The sequence below is a fragment of the Panicum virgatum genome, chromosome 6K (genome assembly GCF_016808335.1).
Source record: "Panicum virgatum strain AP13 chromosome 6K, P.virgatum_v5, whole genome shotgun sequence".
Classification (NCBI taxonomy): domain Eukaryota; kingdom Viridiplantae; phylum Streptophyta; class Magnoliopsida; order Poales; family Poaceae; genus Panicum; species Panicum virgatum.
In genome coordinates, this window is record NC_053141.1 from 44,306,758 (window position 1) to 44,330,773 (window position 24,016).

General features: G+C 46.2%; 1 protein-coding gene across 1 annotated transcript; it reads left to right on the top strand.

Annotated features, from left to right (window-relative positions):
* The first annotated feature begins 12,281 nt into the window (after positions 1 to 12,281).
* LOC120713536 (BTB/POZ and MATH domain-containing protein 1-like) lies at positions 12,282 to 13,465 on the top strand. The gene is made up of 3 exons (XM_039999474.1): positions 12,282 to 12,601; positions 12,784 to 13,074; positions 13,177 to 13,465. Exons 1-3 carry the CDS (start codon positions 12,282 to 12,284, stop codon positions 13,463 to 13,465), a joined length of 900 nt encoding a protein of 299 aa, XP_039855408.1.
* Positions 13,466 to 24,016: the final 10,551 nt, after the last annotated feature.

Genomic DNA, 24,016 nt, shown 5'->3' on the forward strand with positions numbered 1-24,016 from the left:
CTGATGGACCTGGGCTCCTCCATATTCCAGAGCGCCTTCACTTTGTCAGGATTTGCTTCGATGCCTTTTGTTGATACGAGACATCCTAGCACATTTCCTTTGTGAACTCCGAAGATGCACTTGTTGGGGTTTAAGGATAATCTGCCACATGGTTGCTCCTTATTGAGCTGGTCACAACAATATCATCAACATAAGCCAAGACATTTCTTCTGATTTGGTGCTCTAAAACCACTGAAGACATTTTTGAAAAAGATTGTCCTGCATTCTTCAATCCTTCGGGCATCCTCACGAAGCAGTAGGTGCCGAAGGGTGTTATGAAGCTTGTTTTCTCTTCATCTTCTTTTCTCATCCATATCTGATGGTATCCGGAGATGCAATCCAGCAGAGACATCAGTTGACTGTTTGCCGCATCATCAACGACTCTGTCGATTCTTGGCAGCGGGAAGTCATCCTTCGGGCAGGCTTTATTGAGGTCAGTGAAATCATTGCACATGCGCCACTTGTCATTCTTCTTTTTGACCGGCACGATGTTTGCCAACCATGTTGGGTACTTGACTTCTCGAATAACATTTGCATCTAACAGTATCTGGACTTCGGCTTTGACTGCCGCAACATTCTCATCTTCCATTTTGCGAAGTTTCTGCTTCTTCGGCTTGATGTTGGGGTTGATATCCAAGCAATGCTCAATGATATCTCTGCTGACACCCCGAAGGTCACTGGCGGACCATGCAAAAACATCTTGATTTTTGCGTAGGAACTCGAGAAGCTCTTTTTCTTCCTCGGGCTCGAGGGTTGCATTGATAGTTACCATTTTGTCAGGAAGGTGCTCGTCTAGGGGGATTTTCTTGACTTTGCAATCTTCTTCGAAGGTTGCTTTTTCTTTGTCTTTCTGCTGCTCTTTGAAGTTATGGGACTTGGATTCGGTCCGAAGGTTGTGGACATTTTTCTGGCCTGGGGTGTAGCCCCGCTCTATGTCTCTTGCAAGCTGCTGGTCGCCACGGACAGTGATGACCCCCGCAGGTGCTGGAATCTTCATGCATAAGTACAGTTGGCGAACAACAGCTTCAAACTTGTTGATGGTCCCCCTTCCTAGGATTGCTCGATAGAGATAGGGCATCTCTACCACATCGAAGGTGATATGTTCTGTTCTTGCGTTGGCTGTGTCACCGAAGGACACAGAGAGTGACAATTTGCCGATTGCGTTCACTCTTTTTCCTCCGAGTCCCATTAAAGGGATTTCCGAAGGCTGAAGCAGGCTTCGGTCGATGCCCATTTTGTCGAATGTGTCAGAAAAGATGATATCTGCAGAACTACCAGTGTCAACTAGTATTTTGCCAATCCTCCAGCCCTGAATATTTGACTCGATGGCAAGAGCATTTGTGTGTGGGTAGCTGATGAGGTTGACATCTTCTTCGGAGAAGGTGATCAGAGAGTGTGACCACTGGGTTCTCTTGGTTGGACCTTCGGAGATGATGCAATGGATTTGCCTGAAGTAGTCTCTGCGTTGTCTCTTGTTTTCGAAGTCCAGGGTGGAACCTCCGGAGATGGGCATGATCATCCCGAAGGTTGGTAGTGCCGCGGGTTGGCTATTTGTGGTTTGGTTTTCTTGTTTTGGTGGATGGATTGGGGGTAGTGGTAGCTGCTCTTGTGTTGGCTGAGCTTGGGTGGTGTGTTGACTGGGTTGCATTTGAGGGTTTGGCTGCGGCTGCCAGTTGTGGTTGTGGTTGTAGTTGAACGTGGGTGGGCGGTATGCTTGGGTAAATAGGGGGGTGGGACGAACGAAGGTTGTGTGTACTATATTTATTGAGGTTGAGTTTGTGGAGTCTGATGCTATGTAGTATGCCCAACTAGCTTGGCTTTTTTCTCGGACTCCATTATCTAAAGGGTCTTCTTCTTATCTGGGCACTGGTTTGTTCTATGATCAGAGTCAGACCCGTGGAAGTAATAGAAGAGTTTTTAGGCTCACGCGAAGGTCCGCGATCTCGGCCTCTACCTCTGCCGCGACCTCTGCCCGGTGCTCCGGACGAAGATTGCTTGTTATTTGTGTGTTGAGGTTCCGACTCTGGTGGTATCACGAAGAGATCAAAGGTTAACTGTTCCTCATCATCTTGTGAGGGTTCCACAGGTAAAATGAGTTGCTGAGCTGGCTGCTTCTCTTGCTGCCATGTTTGATGATTGTATTTTTCTGCCTGATGCATAATTCTTCTTTGCTCTACCCTTCTGCGGTGGTCGGCATCTGACTTCGCGTACTTCTCTGCTTCTGTATAGAGCTCCTCCAGGGTTCTCGGGGGCTCTCTTGTGAGATGAGAAGCAAGCTGGCTAGGCAGGAGACCTTCGATGCATTTCTCAATCGCATCTTTCTCTGGGAAGTTTGGGATTTGAGTCTTCTTCTGAACGAACCTCCAGAAATAGTCATAGAGAGGCTCGCGGTCATGCTGTGGGCACTTGAAGTCTTTCACAGTATTGGTATTTAGCCTTCTGAAACCCTGGAAGTCCTGGAGGAGCCTTCCTTTCAGTTGGTACCAGTTTTTGATTGATTGTGGGGGAAGGTATGAGTACCAGTTGGCCACAGAACCTTCGCAAGCCATGACGAAGGACTTGACCATGGTTGAGTCATCACATCCGACCGAAGCAATGGTTGCTTCGTAGGCCATGAGAAACTGGGTTGGATCAATTGTAGTATTGTACTTGGGGAGCTGTGTGGGCTTGAAGCCGAGCGGCCATGAAGTTCGTTGCAGAGTGACTGAGAGTGGCGAGGTCGGGTCAAATGGGAGGTTGACCGGTGGTAGCCTTCGGTCTTCATTGTGAGCGAAGGTTGTCTGGTGGATGACGCGGTTTTCTTGTTGGGCAGAACCTTCGGGCATTTCTTCGTATGTCCTCTACAGATTGTCAACTTCTGCCTCCATTTCTGCTAGTTTGCGCCTGGCCTAGGCTAGCTTGTTTGTCTGGTCCAGTGCCCTCTTTTTTGTGGCGAGCTGAGCTTCGATGTTTCTTTTTCTCATTTCAAGGGCATTGAGCTGGAGTGCTGCTTCTGTGAGCTCCGCGGATTGAGTTTGATGAGCTTCGGTGTCTTCGCTGCTTTCAACCGGATCTCCATGAAGACCAGCTTCGGTGGTGATGTCTTCAATTTGTGGGTTGGCTTCTTCGTGCTGCGGTGGAGAGCCGTTGAGGACAAGGCCAGGCTGAGTGGAGTTGCTAGTGGTGCCGACTGGGGTTTTACTCTTCGCTGGGGCCATCGAAGGTTGTTTTTCGAGCTGGAACGGTGGGCGTCGCTGTTGGAATCTTTGCTTCTTAGATGCCCAAACAGGGAGTATGAACAATATGAAAATGGCAATGAAAGTAGTCACTTAATTCTCCAGTAAATAACCAGAAAATTCAATCTTTTACACTGTGGAGAGGGGGGGCTATTTATACCCTTAGCCCTCGGCCAAATATCCCCAAATTGCCCTCTTCCAATTCATTTACAGCTCACTTACAAACGGTTTCAGGATAAAATTACAAAGTGAGAGGTGTACAAATCCGACATTCACACGTATTCACATTTTACACGCACGCCTACTCCCGACGAAGGTTTTGCAGACCTTCGTCCGGGTTGCATTCTGTATTTGATATCCTTCGGGTGTCGAGAACCTTCACAGGTTCTGGTCTTCTAGCTTGTGCTTCTGAGTGATCAATCGTCACATTCGGTCCCCCGAAGGTGATCTCCTTTATGCTTCGCAGGTCTTGATCCCTGGGCTTGTGCTCCTGAGTGATTAATCGTCACCTTCAGTCTCCCGAAGGTGATCTCCTCAACGCCTCGCAGGTCTTGATCCCTGGGCTTGTGCTTCCAAGTGGTCAATCGTCACCCTCGGCCTCCTGAAGGTGATCTCCTCGACGCTTCGCAGGTCCCGAAAGGCGCCAATCATCCTTCGGCCGCATTCATTACCCATACATTAGGGCCCTGCAGACAGGTTAGGAGATGTTTTTGAGGTTGTGATTAACCTCCGGGTCTATTCCCGAAGGTCCAATTTCCAACAATAAACAACTTTGTATACTACTTTTATCTACGAAATGTCAAAACAAATTAAAATTAAAAAATTACACGTAAACAATATAGTTTGTACTAAAAGGTTAAAAAAACACAAAGTTAGAATACAAAATAAAAATATAACCTTATATAATATCTAGCGAACACAGGTAGGCCCGGAGGAAGTCGTGGAGTAAGAATTTTTGCCGAAAATTCCATTGCGCCGGACCGGGGAGCCGGCGGAGATAGCATTCGTGGTCGTTCTTGTGTATGCCGGCGGCCTCCTACGTTACCGGCCAGGTCATCTGCGTCGATGGCGGCACAACCATAGGCGGTTGAGCTGTTCCATGGGAGTGACATGTTGTATCAAAATGAGCACTTTTTTTTTTTTGGCAAAAGACATGCTGCTCTCCATGCCGAGGGCTCCGATCAGTATGGAAGATATATATATATATATATATGGGCGGTGCACCGCTTCCCTGCTGGAAATTTCATAGCTGCATCTGCACATGTTGTTTGCACATCTCATGCAAGGGCTCGACATCTGAAACCTCCTCCCTTTCTTTGCTCGCATGTGGGATCTCCTGCAGATCTCTGGCTGAATCTGTCAAACTGAATTCCATGCCTGTACATGGTTGATTTAGTTTTGAAACTGAATTCCATGGCTGAATCTGTCAAACTCAATCTATTACTTTCTTAAATATTTGAAACTGTCGTTTAAATTCTGCAGAAGATCTGACGACTGTATATAAGGGCAGCCACTCAGTTTTCTTGTTCTGAACTTGCGAGGACCCTGCTGCACTCTGCTTTTCAGCAGGAGGTGTCCAAGTCCGACAGCAACGGCTTGTATCGAAACATGGCGGACCACGCCGCCGGCTAGCCCACGCAGGCCCTCTTCGAGGACCTCGCCTCCGACCCCACGCTGCCGCGCACCCAAGTCCATCCGCTGCGCCGCCTGCGGCCGCGGTGAGGCCGTCCCGTCTTCCTTGCAGGTTTTCAGACTTGAGAGTTAAGGGCTGTCAGTGCTTGGATCGTTCGTGATGGACTGCTGGTGACGGCGAGGGGCGAGGAAGAAGGCGTGACGCTCTTCTTCATCTGCTGCAACGAACAGAGCAAGGCAGATCCTCGTCTCCCGTCTCCGTCCGGCATACAGCTGCAGATGGCAGATGCATTGGCCATTGGGAAGGGAAGGCGCAGCCGCAGCAGAGCTGCAGCCGAGTCGCAGCGGAGATACTGGGCAAGCTGGGCGGCAAGGAGGACGAGGAAGGAAGCGGGAGACGACCGGAGCTCGGCGGCGCTCCGGCGAGCCACTGTGCGAGGCGGAGGCAGCGCTCCTCGCCGGCCCAGGGGGTGGACGGTGTCTCAGATACCGTCCGGGGGTGGACGGTATTTCAAGCACCGTCCACCCCGGACGCCTACCAGCCGTCCGATGCGGCGCGTGCGGTGCAGATGGACTGAATCTCGGAAGGAGGTCGCGGCACTCTGCCTCGTCAGAGTCACACGGTCAAGGCTCCGGCGCCATGCCGGACTGCCGGCCGGCGTTCCGGAGCGAGCAGGGACGAACGCGCGGCATTAGCGAGCCCCTGAGCAAGAGGAGCTCACCATCAAACCATTTGTGGGGATGGATCGGACGACGTGGAAGGAGGCCGGAGGTGTGCCGGAGGCATTGAGGCCCAAGGGCGGCAGTAATGGTGGTCGGTGGCTCGGGATTTGAAAAAATCCCCGGCGAGGAGCAGGAATGCAGGATACGGTGGTCGAAGGGGAGGTTGAGGAGCAGTCTAGGGAGGTGGAGAAGCCATGCATGGCCGGAAGGGATTTGATTTTGGTGGGGCGAGGGAGGAGGACGAGGCCGTCCGGGCTGATTGAAACGTGAGGCAGGTGAGGTGAGCGAGGGACATGATCTCTGACGGGCACGAACACAACGAGTCGATTGATCGATTCAGATACCGTTCGTCAACTCCAAAACGACAGTTTGGCCAGCCAAAACTCGCATAAATCGTGTACGACGATCTACCTAAATGATATGTACAAAAGTTGTAGCCCTAAGAAGCCTTTACATTTTTTTTATCAAGGATACATTGATAAAACACGCACGTTTTGAAAGATGTTTAGCTCCAAATCTGGGCAAAAATATGCCTTTTGCTGAAATTCAGAGATGTGAAGAATGACTTTTTGCAAACTTTGGGCTGGATTTCGAGGGCCAATATGCTATATATTATTATGGTCAAACTTGCTGTGAATTTCAAGTTTGAACATAGAAGTATAAGTTATAGGGAGAAATTTTGGAAAGTATATGAGCAAAGTTTGGAGAAAAAAACTAGTGTCTACGGGGTGGGTTCAGGCTGTTCTCCTGACTCGGACATATTTCAGGTTAAGGTTGAATACATGGGTTTTGACCAGATTTTGACTGCGTTTTTGAATATCTAAACTAACTTCTCACACGTACACAGCAGAAGTAGATCAGAGCATATATGTTGGGAGACAAACTTTATATTGGCCAAGAGTGAAGTGTTTAGGGAAAAATAAATTTTATTAATAAGCACTCAAACATGACTAGTTTTTCAGCACATTAACACTTGGAATTAGTAGTAGCCAAGATTGGAGATAATTCCCATCCAAACTTGAGACCCATGCATCTGGCGTCTTTCCGTTCGTCCACTTTTGGACCGCCAGCCCGTCTGCTAACCAGCTCAACCCTACCAAAACCAACAACGTCCGTGCTTGTTCCGACACGAACTCCTGTCTCCCGCGCGTGGCTCGGAACTCCAAGCGTCGGCCAAGCTCCTTCTATACACGGCACGCACATTGGCCATCGTCCTAGCAGAACCTAGCATTATATATAGATGTACTTGTAGGATCCGAGTACTACTGCGAGGCCACCAATTCTCATGATCTGCAATCCAATCCCGTCCAACTACTGCAGGCAAAGATGAGAGCCAGCATGTAAAACTCCTGTAGCTTCACACACCAGTTCAAGATGAGACCCAGCATGTTCGACTCTTGTAACTACAGAGGGACGAACAAGGTCGCCATCAGGCACGTCGTTAGCTCCGGCGACATCTCCGCTGGGAGGCACCTCTGGAAGATCAGATGCTACCCCCGTGGGGATAGAGAAGTGAAAGTAATCGGATGCTCTAATTTAAGAGGGGGAGGGAATGAATTAGGCACTAATAAAACTTAGACCTATGGCTCCAACTTCGGGTCTTGCTACGCCTATCTTCTCTTTTTTTTGTCATCACTTGAACCTAAAAGCCTGAGAATTGTCATCTTAACAATCATATTAGTCCAATTGTTGTGTTGTCATTTGATCACCAAAATCACTCGAAATGGCATAAATGGTGCCATGTTCGTTTCAATCTCCCCCTTTTTGGTGATTGATGACAACACAATTAAAGCAAACATAAATTTGTAAAATTTGACAAATTAACCACTTGATACCAATAGAAATCAATTGAAAACCGCTTACGCTTGCTTGGATGTTTACCACTATCCAATGATGACTTGGCCTCCCCCTAAAACCATGATTTCCCCCTTTGTTCCTCCCCTTTTTTGCTACTTCTCGCTCATGACTTGATTCACTTTAGATATTTCTCCCCCTTTAGGATATGCTTCTTTTCCTTAAGAAAATACTTTGTTTTGATCCATATTTCTTTCCCTTTGGAATCAAATCACCTAAAAGGTCTTGCTCCCTAAAAAAAAGTCTTGCAAAACAATATTGCTCAAGAAAAGATTAGTAGACTAGGGAGTTAGTTCCATGACTCATGATCCAATTATATGATATCAATGAAGATACCAATTGAAAAATTACTATGGTGGATCACAAAATCACAAAACTAGCATGGCATGAGCTAAGCTTTCCATAAGTATGTGCACAAAATGATAATGTGAAAATCAAGTGCACAACTAGATGTATTAACTAGAAAGCTTAGATCATATCATGCACGGAGGTAGCTCTAAAGTAAATAGGATATGACAAAGATACCAATTGAATCAATTTAGAACCTTGCATACCTCCGGGGGTATTTGTTTACCTTGCATGTACCAATTGAAAGTGAATTGCAACCAATTGAAAGTCTTTTAAAAGAAGAGCTCTTGGTACACTAAAGTTAAGCAAATGTATGAGCGCATAGCTTATGAACTTAGATATGAGCATTTAAGTTCAATAGAGCATGGCTCAATATGCATGAAGCACAATTTATCTAATCACTCTTATAGAGTTGTTTGTTCACATTGATCATGAGAAACATTCTCTTAGAGTGGTAACTCCAAGTGAGACTACAAAAGATAAACTTATAAACATGTTAGTCTCAAAATCACAAGCCATAGGATGAACTCCCCCTAAATGTATGCATTTAGTGTTTGAATCACCAAGCAAATGTATGCACATTGATTTTGACACAATTGGGAAGTTTACCCTATAGCTTGTGTTCATGGTACACATATGAAATACTTACCTCATGAAGTCCATGTACCATGAAGAGTAATCTTGTGTAGCTTTCTACACACTTATCAAACCATGTAGGTTGCTCATGGGTTAGAGTCATGACACAAGCAACCCACCATATATAATACTAGGTGATGCAATGTATGCAAACAACCTAGCAAGAAGTAATGGAGCTACATGATGCTTAAATTGAATTCTAGCTACCATTACCTTAACATGGGGGACTTGGGCAACGTATGTCCAAGTTGTGAACTTAGCTTCTTTGGCTTGAACCTTCACTTTAACTTGTGAGCTAAGCCTCAAAATCCCCCGAAGCCATTCTTGGGCTTCAAGTTTCCTTTGGAACCCACACCATTTGAGGCCCCTTCATATTGATGATGACATCCTTGTGCACCCAAATGGGGCGGTTCCAACTCCTTTCTTGCTTCCCAAACTTGTGAGCAACCACCTTGCCATTTGTTTTCTTCTTGATCACATAGGAGGTGCTATTGATTTTGTTCCTCCGGTTGGGCTTGCTGTAGATGAGAGAACTTTTGATTGTAAGCTTCTTCTTGTTCTTCTCATCCGAAAGCTTCTTACTTGGTTGAGGACACTTGTTGAACTTGTGGCCTTCTTTGTGGCACTTTGAGCAAGTCACAGTGGACCCCTTCTCAAGCTTCTTCACCATGTTCTCACGGTTATCTTGAGAAGGTTGGATATTACTCTCCATGCCTTTGCCCTTCAATCTATACAAGTCATTCATGAGCCTTTCCACTTCTTACTTGAGCTCATCATTCTCCTTGGCAATGAGATCATCACATGATTCTACAACAACATTCTCATTGCATTTCTCATTGCAAGGGTTAGAACAAGATTCATCAATTAAATCAATGCAAGAAGTTGAAGCATCTACCCTAGAGATAGAAATTGCACAGGGGATAGCTTGCTCCATTTCCAAAGAGTCATTTGTATTATTAATGCTCTCAAATTTTAATTTGAGCTCTTCATGCTCCTTACTAAGCAAATTGAATTTGCACATCAAATCTTCAAAGTTTGTAGCAAGAGAAGCATTTAGATCTTTGAGAGCACTAAGGTTTTTAATTTCTTTTGATTGTTTCTTAATGACTTTTTGGTGCTCATGAACAAGGTCAAGAAGTTCATCAATTGAAGGAGAATCGGAGTCATCATCACTTACATCGCTATTCATACCTTTGGCCATAAGGCAAGTGTTTGATGATGATCTGAAGTTGGTGCGGGTGGTGAATCTCTTGCTTGATTCATCGCTTGAGCTAGCACTTGATTCTTCATCACCACTAACCCATTCACCAAATATGGCAAATGATTCATGCTTGAGCTTCTTCTCCTTCTTTTGCTTGTTCTTCTTGAACTTCTTCTCAACCTTCATAAGTTGATGGTGAGGACCATCTTTGAGGAAGACCATATACCCCATTGAGTTGATTTCCTTTAAGCACTTGTTCATCTTCTTTACTTGCTTGTAGAGATTGGGGTGCATTGGCTCTTGATCATCACTTGAGGAGCTTTTTGCATCCTCTTCTTCCTCATCACTTGAGCTACTTTTGATGGCCATCTTCTTCAACTTTTTGACTTGATTGCATGCAAGTGCGTTATGTGTTGGTGAAGAGGGTGGCGCTCTTGGCTTGATATCATGGCGTAGCGCATGGGCGATCACCTTATTTAGGACTTTGTTTGGTGTCATTGTGTTGAGATCTTTCTCATATAGAATTGTTGTCACCAAATCATAGTCCGGCCTTCGAAGCGAATGAAGGATTTTGCGAATGAGTTCCAAATCTTCAATTTTCTTCACATCTAAAGAATTGATCTCATTCACAAGAATATTCAACCGTGAGTACATAGATTTGGCATTTTCATGATCAAATTGCTTGAAACTATTAAGTTTATCAATGAGAACATGATATTTTTCATTTGCAACATCTTTTGTGGCTTCATGGTTCTCACTAATAGTTTTCCCTAAAACATTAGCATTTTCGCAAGCAAACACACGGTTGAACACATTTTCACCAAGAGAGTTTAAAATAGCACACTTGGCTATAGCATCATATTGCCTCTCTTGTTGACTATTGCTTTTAGTTCCTTCACTCGTAACTCTCCAAATATTTAGGCTCTTTGCTTGGAGGTGTGATTGCATTAGAATCTTCCATCGTTGGAAGCCCGTGCCATCGAAACGTGGAGGAGGTCCTAGAGAATCCATCCCTTCCCCTAAAAGAGCTAACTCACTAGGCGGTGAAGCCTACCGATCTAATGAGCCGGTAAACACAAATTTGCCAATAGAATTGGCTTTGTTTGTGAGACAAGTGAGTCCCGGCTTTAATACCAATTGAAAGTAATCGGATGCTCTAGCCTAAGAGGTGGAGGGGGTGAATTAGGCACTAATAAAAACTTACACCTATGGCTCCAACTAGTTTGCACAAAACTTAAACTAAAACATGCTATCTAGATGTGCAACTAGGTTGTTCTAATGTGAAACCCCTATCCCAAAAGAGTTTAGCAACCTATAGTATTTCCTATCAAGAAACTATTCTATGAAAGAAGGCACACAAATTGCTAGTATGAAATACGAAAGCTTAAAGAACGGGATAGGAGATAGCAAACTCTTGACGCGGGTGTTTATCCCGTGGTTCGGTTAGTCACAAAGGCACACCTACATCTACATTGTAGTAGCACTCACTAAGAGTATTGCTACTTGGCCACCAAGTCTCTTTCGTGAACACAATCACGATCACCTTGGCCCCGGGGTTCCACTAAGGAGCTTCTCCACAAAGGATGTGGGTCTCCACGTCCCCCGCACAAAGATGTCGTCGCCGCTCCACACCAAATCGGAGGGTCGATGACGTTGCCGGCGAGCTTCACGCTCCAAGGTGCCGGTGCACCACGCTCTTGTTTTGGTTCGCTAATGAACCACAGCACAAAGGCTCGAAGCCTTGCAATCTCACTCACTAAGAGCTAATCCTTTACACAACACTCTCAAAGTGTGCTAAGGGCTAAGGATATGATCTTGATACTTTTGTATGGCTTGGAGATGTTCTTGGGTGTGTGTTGGATGTCCAGCAACTCCAACAAACTTCAAATGGCCGGGTGAGGCATATATATAGGCCACCAAGTCTTGTAGCCGTTGCTCCAACGGTCAGCAGAAAATATGCGTATCACCGGAAGAACCGATGCCTCTGGCAGGGGTAGCGTCGGTTCATCCGGTCACTCTAAGACACGAAGTAGCCGTTAAACTTCTGACTGCTGCTACAGTGACCACCGGTTGAATCGATGCTTGCCCGTCGGTTAAACCGGTCACTCACAGTCTTCTTCTCTTCTGCTGACGTCAATGCACCGACACAATACTCCGATGCATCGTCGGTTGAACCGGTGCTAAAGAAACTTTTCCTGGGCACTTGAAATTGTCTCTGGTACACAGTACGCCCAATGCACTGATGCCCTTTCTTGGACCGTCGGTTCAACCGGTGCCTATAGGCTGACTTGGCTTCGACTTCTTCCTGCACCAAACATCATAGCGTCGGTTCTTCCGACAAGCGTTGGATGCACCGATGCTTAGGCATCGGTTCTTCCGGTGCTCCTGATCCAAAGCCTATCTTTCAGGGCGCTGCCCTGAGACCCGCGAGGGGCGACTCCCCCTCGCCCCCCGTCCGCTAACCGGGTAGCGGAACCCCCGTAGGGGCAGCCCTTCGGGCCTTGCTACGCCTATCCTCTCTTTCTCTTTGTCATCACTTGAATCTAAAAGCCTGAGAATGGTCATCTTAACAATCATATTAGTCCAAGTGTTGTGTTGTCATTTGATCACCAAAATCACTCGAAATGACATAAATGGTACCATGTTCGTTTCAAGAAGCGGGCAAGGGCGAGTTGTACCTATCTATCTTCCTCCGTCATGAGAGCAGATCCAAAGACGCCAAGGCTATCTTCGAGGCCTTCGTGATGGACAGAGACGGTGCTCCGTCCTCGTCCTACAGAAGCAGGTTCGTGCATGTCTTCCCACCAAATGCCTCCCATGGTTGGCCGCAGTTCGTGCAGCGAAGTGTCCTGGAGTCGCTCTGCTTGACGGATGGCTCGTTCATCATCATGTGTGGGGTGAAGGTCGTGCCTGAGCATGACGGCCAGTCCTCCGACATAGGGAGCCACCCAGGGTTTTAAAAACCGGTGACACTGTTCAAAACCGAAACAGTAGCACAAACAAATTACTTTTGTATTTTTGGATTTAGAAGCATAAAATATAAAAAACCGAACCCGGTTTACCGTCCCGGACCGGACCGGGAACGAAAAAAACCCGGAAACCGGCGGTTCCCGGCCGAGATTTGAAACCCTGGAGCCACCTTGACATCCTGCTGGACTCCGCGGATGGCTCCGATGTGTCGTTCATCGTCGACGGCGAGGAGTTTACCGCCCACCGGGCGGTGCTCGCCGCCCGCTCGCCGGTCTTCAAGGCGCAACTCCTGGGCTCCATGGCGGATGCCAATATGTCATCCATCACCTTGAACGACATCACGCCCGCAATGTTCAAGGTCATGCTTAGGTTCATCTACACTGACGATTTGCTTGAAAATGAAGCCGAAGCCCAAGATGAAGATGAAGATGAAGGCGAAGATGAAAAGGACGATTAGGATTCGGATTCGGAGTCGGAGTCGGATTCAGATGAAGACAAAGATGATGGCAAGCTTCAGGATCTAATTGCCGACAAAGATGATGACGAGTTTGGAGGCTCTGCATCAAAGAAGCTTCAAGATCTGCTCGCCGCGGCCGACCACTACGCACTAGACCGTCTGAAGCTTCTGTGTGCTAGCAAGCTGCAGAAAAAAATCTCGGGGGATATAGTTGCTAGTACTCTGGCTTGTGCTCAAATGTACAATTGCCCGGAGCTGAAGAAGAGATGCATCGACTTCTTCGCGGACGAGAAGAACTTCAAGAAGGCCGTGTTGACCCATGATTTTGCTCAGATGGTGTTGCAGTTCCCGTCGATCCTTGATGAGCTGAAGGTGAAGGTCAGGGTGTAGGGGCATGCATACGCGGTGCATGTAGTTCTATTTTGAGACTCGTCAGTAGTAGTTCTTCTTTTTGTACCTGATGAAGTCCTCGTAGTTTCAAACTACAACTGTATTGTCGTCCAATCGGCCGAACTTTTTACTATCTATCCTTTTAAGAATTAGATTTGGTTAATGATGAAGTTGTCATGCATCTGATGGTTCTCTTTGTGACACTACCATACTGAATGTCCACAGCTTTCGATCGTATTATACTTGTGTCTATTTTCTCATGAATTTTTTTGCAGGCTCGCACGCAGTCAGAGTCTGAAAAAAGGGAGTTTGCTATGTATCACCCGAATGATTTTCCGTTCAGTTATCAATCACTTTTCAGTCCAATAGAATTGTGACATGTCACAAAAAAAACAGCAAAACAAAAGAAAAACTGATTGATACAGCAAGTAATATCACTCAAAACAAACAACATACGACACCAATAAAGAACTGAATGGGAATGAAATCCGTGGCAGCCTCTCCCCTCCCTTTCACCTCCGTCGCCGGCCGGCCTCGAGTACAACGTCTGTGGGCGTTGCTGCCCTGACTAGGGGTAGCAAAGGACCTTAACACATTTGACTTAGAGGAACTAAGGGTTCTAATTTTATATAATGGGAACATATTAGGTGTAAACTATAGAAATTTCAATCTGGGCCATCAGATCTCATCTAAGGGGAGGGGCGCAGAGAGGTGGGAGGAGGGATTTGCAAAAGTGTGATTATCCAATCCAAGAGCGGGTCTAGATTGTAAAATTACACAATCCCCCATACCCCTTAGATGTTGATCCAATGACTCAGATTGAAGATTCCATAGTTTGTATGAAAATGTTGGTTTGCACCTGATACGTTGCCTTATATAATTTATGTTAAAAATACTTAAGAGCTAAGTTGAATTGTAAAGAGATTATTTGTTACCACCTCTAGTCCACGTCAGCTTGACATTACTATAACACCACCTCCCTCAGTGCACAATGTCATTGCACAGTTTTATAGATATGTTACAATATTAAATTGTAAATGGTTGTGTAATCAAATGTGTCACGTGAACTATGTAACCATTTGTAATTTCTAGTGCACCATATTTTAAGAACAAATTCAAGTAATTTCTAACCACCAGATAGCATGTGTGCATAAAAAATTCCAAACAAATTATGTGCCATTTGTGCTAACCTGAGTTGCATCGCAAGAGACAAGATGCAGATGTACTAGATAGGAAGAAACAGAGACTTGGATCGGCGCAGGGGTGATTTGGGCGCAGGAGAGAAGGGGGTTTGGGGCCAGGCGCAGGAGCGACGGGGCTGAGCGCGGCGGCGGCAGCAGATGAAGGGCGCGGCCGCGCGGGGCTGGGATTTGGAAGCAGCGGTTGGGGGATTTGGTCGCGGGAGTGAAGGGATTTGGGGCTAGGCACGGGAGTGGCATGGGTGAGCACGGGAGCAGGGCGACTGTGCGAGCATGGAGGATGGGGCTGGCGGCGAAGCGAGGCGCAGCAGATCCTGTATGAACCGAGGAACGGTCTCAGTCGGAGTTTCGTGCCCGTGTCATCAGTTTGAGAACCGTGCCACTGCTGTGTCATAGTGATGACCCGGCTGCCCTCTCTCTCATCTTTAACTTTTTTTGCCAAATTAGCAAAAATGCTGATGTGTCATAATATTTAATAACTATAATAATTTCATGACTCCAGCACTGAGACTGGTCTTAAGAACTCTAGCTAAAATTAAATTGTATCCTTACAAAGTTTTTCACGTCAGTGGAACTTTTGCAATTAATGATGATGAAGTTTCTATAGCCTTCATATTGTACTTCTATGTCTCTTTTCCAATTAATTTGTTTTCATACGATTTTTTATTTACAATAATTACATGAGTGAAGCGTACGTGCTTGCAAACTCACGGTCAGAGTCTGGACAAAGAAACACAGACTGGAATAGGCAGGCGGCATAACAGGCCGGGACCTTCCGTGACTTTCCACAGATTTTCTTGGCGTTTTTTTCTTTTTTATTAAAAAAAATTAAAATTTCAAAAATATATGTCCATTTTGGAAAATAACAAAAATACCCCCGGTCGCCCCCCATAGGGCGACAGGTCCTAAGTGTAATTTTTTTTCAAATTTGCAATGAGGTCCCTGCACAAAAAAAATGCAAGGGGGCATGTCGCCCCCCTCGGGCGACCACTGGGCCCCGCCCGCAGGCGCGGCAGGGGGGACTGTCACCCCCCCTCGGGCGACCAGGGTACCCACCCCTTTATATGCCTCCGACCTCCTTTCCCTCCTCATTTGAGCCCGAAAATTTCACAAAAAATCTAGAAAAAAAGAGAGGGGTGAGGAGAAGGGAAGCGGCGAAGCTCTGCCGGATTCAGCACTTGTGATCTAGAGGTTAGTACATTTAGTTTATGTATTTTTCCATTGGTATTGTAGAGTAATTTAATTTAATTAGTGCTATAGTAGAACCATTTAAGTAGGAGTTTAATGATACTTTAGTTTTTAGTTACGTAGTAGTAAATTAGTTTAGAAAATTAGTCTACGCATTTATTATTACAATTGCAGTACTATTAGAGACGTGTTTATAAATTAATTATGATTTAGAATAGAATTTGACATATGCAGTATAGAATTTGAGTGTCATCACGTAGTTATGAATACTTATACGTTGTAGTTGAATTTCATACTTAGTTTTTACGGATTATTGAATAAGGTAGTGAAGTAAAGAGTATAACTCGATAAGTATTCTGTGATATACAGATATGTCGAGCAAGATGCAATTTTATGTATTTTATGGTGACTACAATGTTTTGTATGAGCCAAATGGAGTAGATCTTTCTGCCTTTAAGTGTACATCTAGCGCCATAGATAAACTTCTGGAATGGAGTTTTGGTTCCTTATGTAAGTGGCTGCAGCGTGGGTTCGGTGTTGATCCGTTGACACATGTGATCACCATCCAGTCTCTTGTTAATTGGGAGGTAGAAAATGATTCATGGGAATTGATGATGATACACAGCACTGATGACTGGCAGAAGTACATGCAAGCAGCTCTAGAGCGTGGGTGGCCTCTGACCATTCTTGTTCAAATCCGGGAGAAGACACAAAATGAAATCCAACATGGTGCAGATCAAGCAACTCCGAGTATTCGAAGAGAGACCAATTATGTTGAGCAAGATGAGTCAGAAGAGACAGAGAACCAAAACATGGGACCACAGGGCCTTGCTGATGAGGGAGAGAGGATACATAGCATTGTGGACGAGATGGAGGCAGAAGACCAATCCGCAATAGAGATGGAAGAATATGAGGGCTCATATGATGACGAGCAGTACTCATTGCCAAAAGAGTGAAAGGAGCATGGTTTTGGCAGTCATGTCGCAGAAGACGTACGAAATCAGGAGTGGGAGTAGAGAGGGAATGAGGTAGTGCAAGGTGCAACATATCCAAACATTGAAGCCGTAAAAGATGCTGTGAGACTATGGGCAATATCATTGAAACGAGAATTCAGAGTCGTAAAGTCTGGCAGTAAAGAATATGAGGTGAAGTGTGTGAATGATGGATGTTCATGGCGAGTACATGGATTCAAGGGAAAATTGAAGTCGAACTGGAAATGTTCCATTGTGACAGAGCACACTTGTTTGCTGTCAGAAGTTCTTCCCTCGCATCGCAATATATCATGTGACATTGTTGCAAAGCAAATATATGGGTTGATTATGGACAACCTAAATTATGAGCCAAAAATGATTGTTCGACACATTGAGCAGACTTACCAGTACACCATTAGTTATTTGAAGGCATGGCGGGCTAAACAAAGGGTGTTCGAGATGCGGTTTGGCATATACGAGGCATCATATGATAACCTATCTCGTATGTTATCCCAGGTTGCTGCTAGAAATCCTGGAAGCTTTTATGACACATACCTCGTACCAGCCGTGACTAGGGGGCAAAGAATTATGCAACGAGCCTTCTTTTGCATAGGTGCTTGTGTTAGAGCATTTCAGTGTTGTCTTCCGGTGATCTGCATTGATGGCACATTTCTGACTGGAAGGTATAAATGTCAGATACTCACCGCAATCGGGGTAGATTGCAACAACCAAATAGTTCCGCTCGCATTTGCATTTGTTGAGAATGAGAACTTAGACAGTTGGTATTGGTTTTTTGAACGAGTGAAGGTTCATGTTGTTGCTGCACGTCCAGATGTGTGCCTTATTAGTGATAGGCATGCAGGTCTGCTGCAATCAATACTGAAATTGCAACATGAAACTGCGACAACGCCTCCATTGTGGCCCGATGTCCAAAACAGGTGGTGTATTAGGCATATGAGTGCAAACTTCTATGACCACTTCAAGAACAAGGATCTTAATAACCTATTTAAAAGGTTGTGCACCCAAAATCAACAGAAAAAATTCAATGCATTATGGCAGATGCTTGATCAGTTGACTGCAGAGCTAGTGAAGGTAAGGACATCAGGAACAGACACGAGTCAGGCTGTAGAGGCTAGGGATTCAATTGAGAAGCCATTTTCACACTAGATTCGAGGTGCACCTAAGGAGAAATGGTCATTCCTTTATGATACCAACAGAATACGGTATGGTATTCAGACAACGAACCATGTAGAGTGTTTCAATATGGTTATGTGTTCTTGTCGTGCCTTTCCTCTTGTGGGAATTGTTGAGTTCATCATGTATGGGTGCATGAAGTATTTCAGAGAGCATTACATGGCTGCAAGCATAAACATCAGCAACTCCCAAATTCAGTTTTGCAGAAGAGTGACACAATATATGCAAGAGAAGATTGAAAAGGCCAAACTGCACCGCGTCATATCGACAGGTACAATGGAGCATAGATTTGAGGTTCTATGCAAGGATAGAACTGGTTGTGGTATCCGTAGAGATAGGGTGGTACAGGAGAGTTTGATTACAGTAGATGGCAAAGCCTTCTGCACCTGCATGAAGCCTAAGTTATTGCATTTGCCATGCTTGCATCTCATTGCGGCATGTGCAGAGTCTGGGTTGCAGCCAGGAGTATTTGTTTCACCTTACTTCAGCAAGGAAGCAGCTGTATCCACCTGGGGACATGAGGTATACGGGATTGGAATAGTGGGGCCTTTCATTCAGTATAATGAGAATAAGATGTTTATTCCTGATCCAGCCACTAAGAAAGGCAAAGGCCGCCGTCAGACACGTCGTATTCGGAATGGTATGGACGAGTCCGAAGCAAGCAAGGCACAAAAGCGTTGCAGCCAATATGGAGCATTGGGTCACAACTACAAGAAGTGTCCTCAGAATGCAGTTCACGATGCTGCTGACGCCGGTCCTTCTGGAAATCCCAGAGATGGAGCACCTCCTACGTTCAGACGACCATCGGCGAGAATTGCTCGTGGAAGGCATTCGGTGTCATGATCCACAATTGTATCGAACATATTTGTAATATGTAGTAATCGTGCGTCCAGTTTGTATGGAACATATCTGTAATGTATAAATATCGTGCGTGGAGTTTGTATCGAACCTATCTGTAATATATAGTAATCGTGCGTGGAGTTTGTATCGAACCTATCTGTAATGTATAAATATTACGCGTCCAGTTTGTATGAAACATATATGTACCTATGTGTTCTCATATATTTTTGAATGCAGGTATGGAGATGGACTCCTTGCTAGACCCAGTTATCGACTCGAGCCACAGGTCTTACTTTGCAGCTGTTGAGCACCGAGCCCTAGAGGTGCTATGTCCTTGTCCACCCGGGGAGGCGAGCTCTATACACCACGATTGGTGTGACAGGTATGTAATGAAATATTATTGTTTATCACTTATGTATTCGTCGATATTCCTTTGTTTCGACAATTTTGTTTATTGCAGGTTACGTGAGGCCGGTCTACTGACTCTGAGCCGTCTTGTCGAGGTTGGGCCTATTCAGCTCGACCGATCCCTCCTGACGGCGCTCGTTGACAGATGGAGGCCGGAGACACACACGTTCCACCTCCCGTGTGGGGAGATGACTCCTACGTTGCAGCACGTGGCCTACCTCCTCGGCCTCCCTATCGTCGGGGAGGCTGTAGGTCCGCGTGTGGTGGCGGCCTCGTGGAAGGATGACCTGGAGGCCCGTTTTGCCCTGGTTGACCGCGTGGAAGAAGCAGGTCCGATCAACCCGCACCCGCGAGCAGCAGGTCCTTCGAAGACCTGGTTCCTACAGTTTATAGTACGTATTCATTCCATATATAAATTTAATTGTTACAATTCACATGTTCCATTGTCAGTTGAAACCATTAATCTTAATTGTTTATGCAGCCTGCCCTGTTGGCTGCGGATGCCGATGAGTACAGTGTGACCAGATCGCTGGAGGTGTACCTACTTTGGTTGTTTGGTTACATCATGTTCAACAACACTCATGGCAACTCGGTCGATAGGATTCTCCTTCCGTATGCACAGGAGATTGCGGATGGGTACGAGGACGTACCGCCTTACAGCTGGGGTGAGGCGGTACTTGCAGCCACTTACCGTGAACTTTGCGACGGCTGCATGAAGACACATGGGAACGCTATCCTGGCAGGGTGCCCACTACTGCTACAGCTTTGGTCGTACGAGAGGCTAGCCGTTGGTCGGCCCATGGTCAGCCACGAGCCTTACCACGGGGGCATGTACGGCGACGAGGAGGACGAGAGGCCCACTATGGGAACTATCTGGATATGGCGTCAGGTACGTTCGCAACAAATCTAATTTTGTTATTCATTGTTACATGATGCATTGGCGCACTTTTAATTTTACTTATTCGGAATTCAGAGGTCCTGGGCGCATGCGCAGGTTAGACGTGTATATCCTGAGTTTGTTTCGGAGCTCGACATGCTGACACCCGAGGACGTTGTCTGGGAGCCTTACAGCCCAGAGGCTGTGGCTACCCGTGCACCAGCAGGCCTGTCTTCGCACTGCTCCGAGAATGCGAGCCTGTGGCTTACTACCGCCGTCCTGGTTTATGACATCACGGTTGAGGCATATTGCCCCTGGAGAGTCAGGAGATAGTTTGGGCAGCGCCAAGAGTTTCCGGTGCCCACCGCGTTGGAGCGTGTCAGTCGCCAGGACCACAGGTAATTATGAATGAACTTGGCTCATACATTCGTGTCGAATCTAACGATTCTTCGTTGTCCACTTTTGTAGGTTGTCAAGGAGTGGCTTGTCGTGCTCTGATGATTGGCTCACCAAGATGCAGCCGTGGGTGGACCAATGGGAATAGGCAGACGAGCACTTGGTCCATCCAATAGGACCACACACAGACAGCTCCTTCAGGGCTTACCTCACCTGGTACTTACCCCGGACTCGGGCTCGTCTGGTTTATGTTGACACTCACCCGCAGCCACACCAGGCGAGGCCTCAGGATGGGTATGCCCGGCACCACGTGGAGGCACTAGCTGGCGCGGTGAGTCTCTTGATCATATTTGCATATATATATATATTCATATTCATAAGATAATTCATGTGTTTCTAACTGTACCTTTACTGAATGGATGCAGTTTCGCCTTTGCAACATGATGGAGACGGACTGCTCGACTTACCTGATGAGGGTACGTGCCAGATCCCTAATGACCCAGTTTGAGCAGACAGAGGCATGGTCGAGGCAGCGTGATCAGTTGCGTCAGGTAGTGCACAACTTGGGAAGCCGTGTGCAGTACGAAGACAGCCACGGGTCGTCCCAGGCCTCGTCATCGTTCCCGTGTCTGTCGACCGTGCACGGGCCGACGTCGCAGTTCTTCCCAAGTGCAGGTAACGTACATATCTCTTTAAAATTAGATCAGGTGTTCCTACATATTTACTAATATCACATACGGGATACGATCCAGCTACTGCGTTCGGCCATACTGGAATGTTTAGAGGGACAGCACCAGTTGGCGGACCGTATCCAGGGATGGTACCGGGGCCACAGATACCGGTCTACACAGGTTAGTTTATGTTTCGTATTTTGGTTTCTACATGTCATGACGAAATACACGAGCGTACGCTAACATCCACATTTTATGCGTAGGATTCTACCCCGATGCGGGTGCCGGACCTTCTTCTTCCTCCTTTCGACCAGATAACGAGGGCTTCACCTTAGACGACCTCGACAGCTTGACTCCAGAAGAGCCTGCCGCGCAAGGTGACCCCGATGTCTTGGGGTATTCACAGCTAGGAGGAGCACTACTTGGGATCTCTCAGCAGCAGACACCGCAGCCCCTTGCGCGTCCTGAGCGACAGGTGAGGTCTCCGGATGTTCTCACCTACTCCGAGGGCCATGTCCGTGCCCAGCAGAGGGCTAAGAGGGTCCAACGCCCTAGGGGTGGTTAGATATATCTGATATTTGTATCTCTGATGTTTATTTGTAATGAGATAGCTGTGGGCCGCTTATTTGTATCTGATGTTTATGATTGTGCTAGTTTACTTGTCATTTGTTTCTATAGATACTATTGATGTGAACTTGTTATGTTTATGGGTTCCATAATTCTCGTGAAATAAGGGAAGTTCTTGCGAATTTTTTCTGTGATTTAATGAAGGACAAGTTAGATGCGGTAGGAGTTAGCGGCCGAGATCCTGCCGACAATGATGACGACTACACGCTCGAATAGCTCAAAATAGGAACCATAGTGTATCTAGCTGCGAGTACGAGATCAGAGGTTGCCACTGCTCAGCACGGCGATCACGGGTTTCCCAAATGTCGCATTCTTTGCCCAGACATACGTGACCCAATAGCAGTGCCCTTCCATCATTTCCAAAAGATGTGACAACACGACAACCACACCAGCTCACCTTCAAAGCAGTCTCTCTGGCGAGGACGACAGACCTGTCATTCTACAGCGAAGGCCTGTGGCGTGTAGTGGGGAAGGCGGCATCTAGGCGCAATCGACCGAGCGGCAGCAATGCAGCGCTGTGAGTCTGCATGCACAGAGATGCATCGAGTAGTCATTTCGAGAATCGAATCTAGCCTTTTCAGTGTTAGGTCAGCTAGCCTCTTCACTGTGTTGTCATGTAGGCTTTTTAGGTGCATTTACACTCCACGCTCTGGGTATCAGACCTTTGTGCGCCTATAAATACTCCGAAGTTTGTGAACTCCCAGCAGCACTTAAACACCAAAGCTCATTGTATACCCAATGTCTGGAGGTGGGTCTAGCGGGAAGAATTACTACGGTTTTGGGAAAGGAAAAGGGGGAAGAAAGGGAGACCCATAATATGGGAGGGGCCTCTTGGACCTGATTCCTTTCCGGAACCAGTGTTTGAGTTTCCGCCACAGCACAAGAGTGAATTTACCAATGAAACTCCTCTTTGACAATACGATAACCGTAGAGAACCGTGGCCAAAATGCAGACATGATGAGGACTGCCTAGTGCAGATGTGCACCGACGGGATGGATGGTGGTCGGCGTTTCTTTAAATGTCCACACGCATGGGTAATACTCGGTTGTTTCATTTCTTTATCTTCAATGAGACACCTTACATGAAATTTGTTTTGCAGTCTTCCGATGCTCCAGAAAACTGTGGTTTTACTAGGTGGGTCGATCCTACACCAATTGATTCTGTTCAGGAGTTCATCGAGTACCTCCAGATAAAGATCTTTGATCTGGAATGCAAGGTGAACCATTCTGAGGAAGTGAGCGAGGGTAACAAAGACGACGAAGTTGATGATACCAGTAATGCTGTCGGTTCACAGGATGAACCATGCACTATTCCTTACTGCAACTGACCTTGTCACAAGAAGAAGGGCCCTGCGCCTCCGGCACCACCGCCTGCACCACCTGCAATGGGTGGATACTGCGGAGAAGGCTCAATGCAGTTTGCTACGTGGGGATACGGCTACTAGGACTACCCTAGTGCTAGTGACATGCTGCATCGTTGTGTTTGTTCTATTTTTTTTTAAATTACTTAAGGCATGTTAGGATAGTGCGGAATCTGTTTACCGTAGTTTGCAACGGGTTCTGCCATGCCACTGCATGTGTGATGTGTGTTTCATTATCGTTGTATTATGATGTAAAATTTGATGGTTCACATTATGTAATGTATTTCTTAGTTCTTATTTCTTATCGTTATATTAATTAAATGTGTGCTTTTTAGTATTCCAGTGACATGAAAAGCTCCGAGGGCCATGTCCGTGCCCAGCAGAGGGCTAAGAGGGTCCGACGCCCTAGGGATGGTTAGATATATCTGATGTTTGTATCTCTGATGTTTATTTGTAATGACATAGCTGTGGACCGCTTATTTATACACTTCAACGTTCGCCTCTGATCACTCTTGTATTTTCCATTACATACAATAGATCGTATGTTTATACTTCGATGCTCCATTACGACTAAGTACGATTCAAACTCGACATTATGTACATGTCCAGTGAATGCAAGTTAGGTACGAGACATACATACAAGCATAATATAACATTAATAATACTAAATGCGAATACATCTTAAACCGATGAACATCATATGTTATAAATCATGGCATGAAATCATCTAGGTCATCATCCCAGTTGACAAATGGTGGTGCTGCAGGTGGTGTAGTATGGCTCGACGAACCTCTTGGCTTTCCCTTTCTCTCTTTTCTGG

What these genes read in the sequence shown, in the direction of transcription:
- LOC120713536 (XM_039999474.1), top strand. Translation starts at nt 12,282, where the DNA reads ATGGTACCATGTTCGTTTCAAGAAGCGGGCAAGGGCGAGTTGTACCTA. An exon ending in GACATAGGGAGCCACCCAGG is followed by an intron (nt 12,602 to 12,783) that starts GTTTTAAAAACC and finishes GAAACCCTGGAG; the next exon opens with CCACCTTGACATCCTGCTGG. An exon ending in GAAGATGAAAAGGACGATTA is followed by an intron (nt 13,075 to 13,176) that starts GGATTCGGATTC and finishes GTTTGGAGGCTC; the next exon opens with TGCATCAAAGAAGCTTCAAG.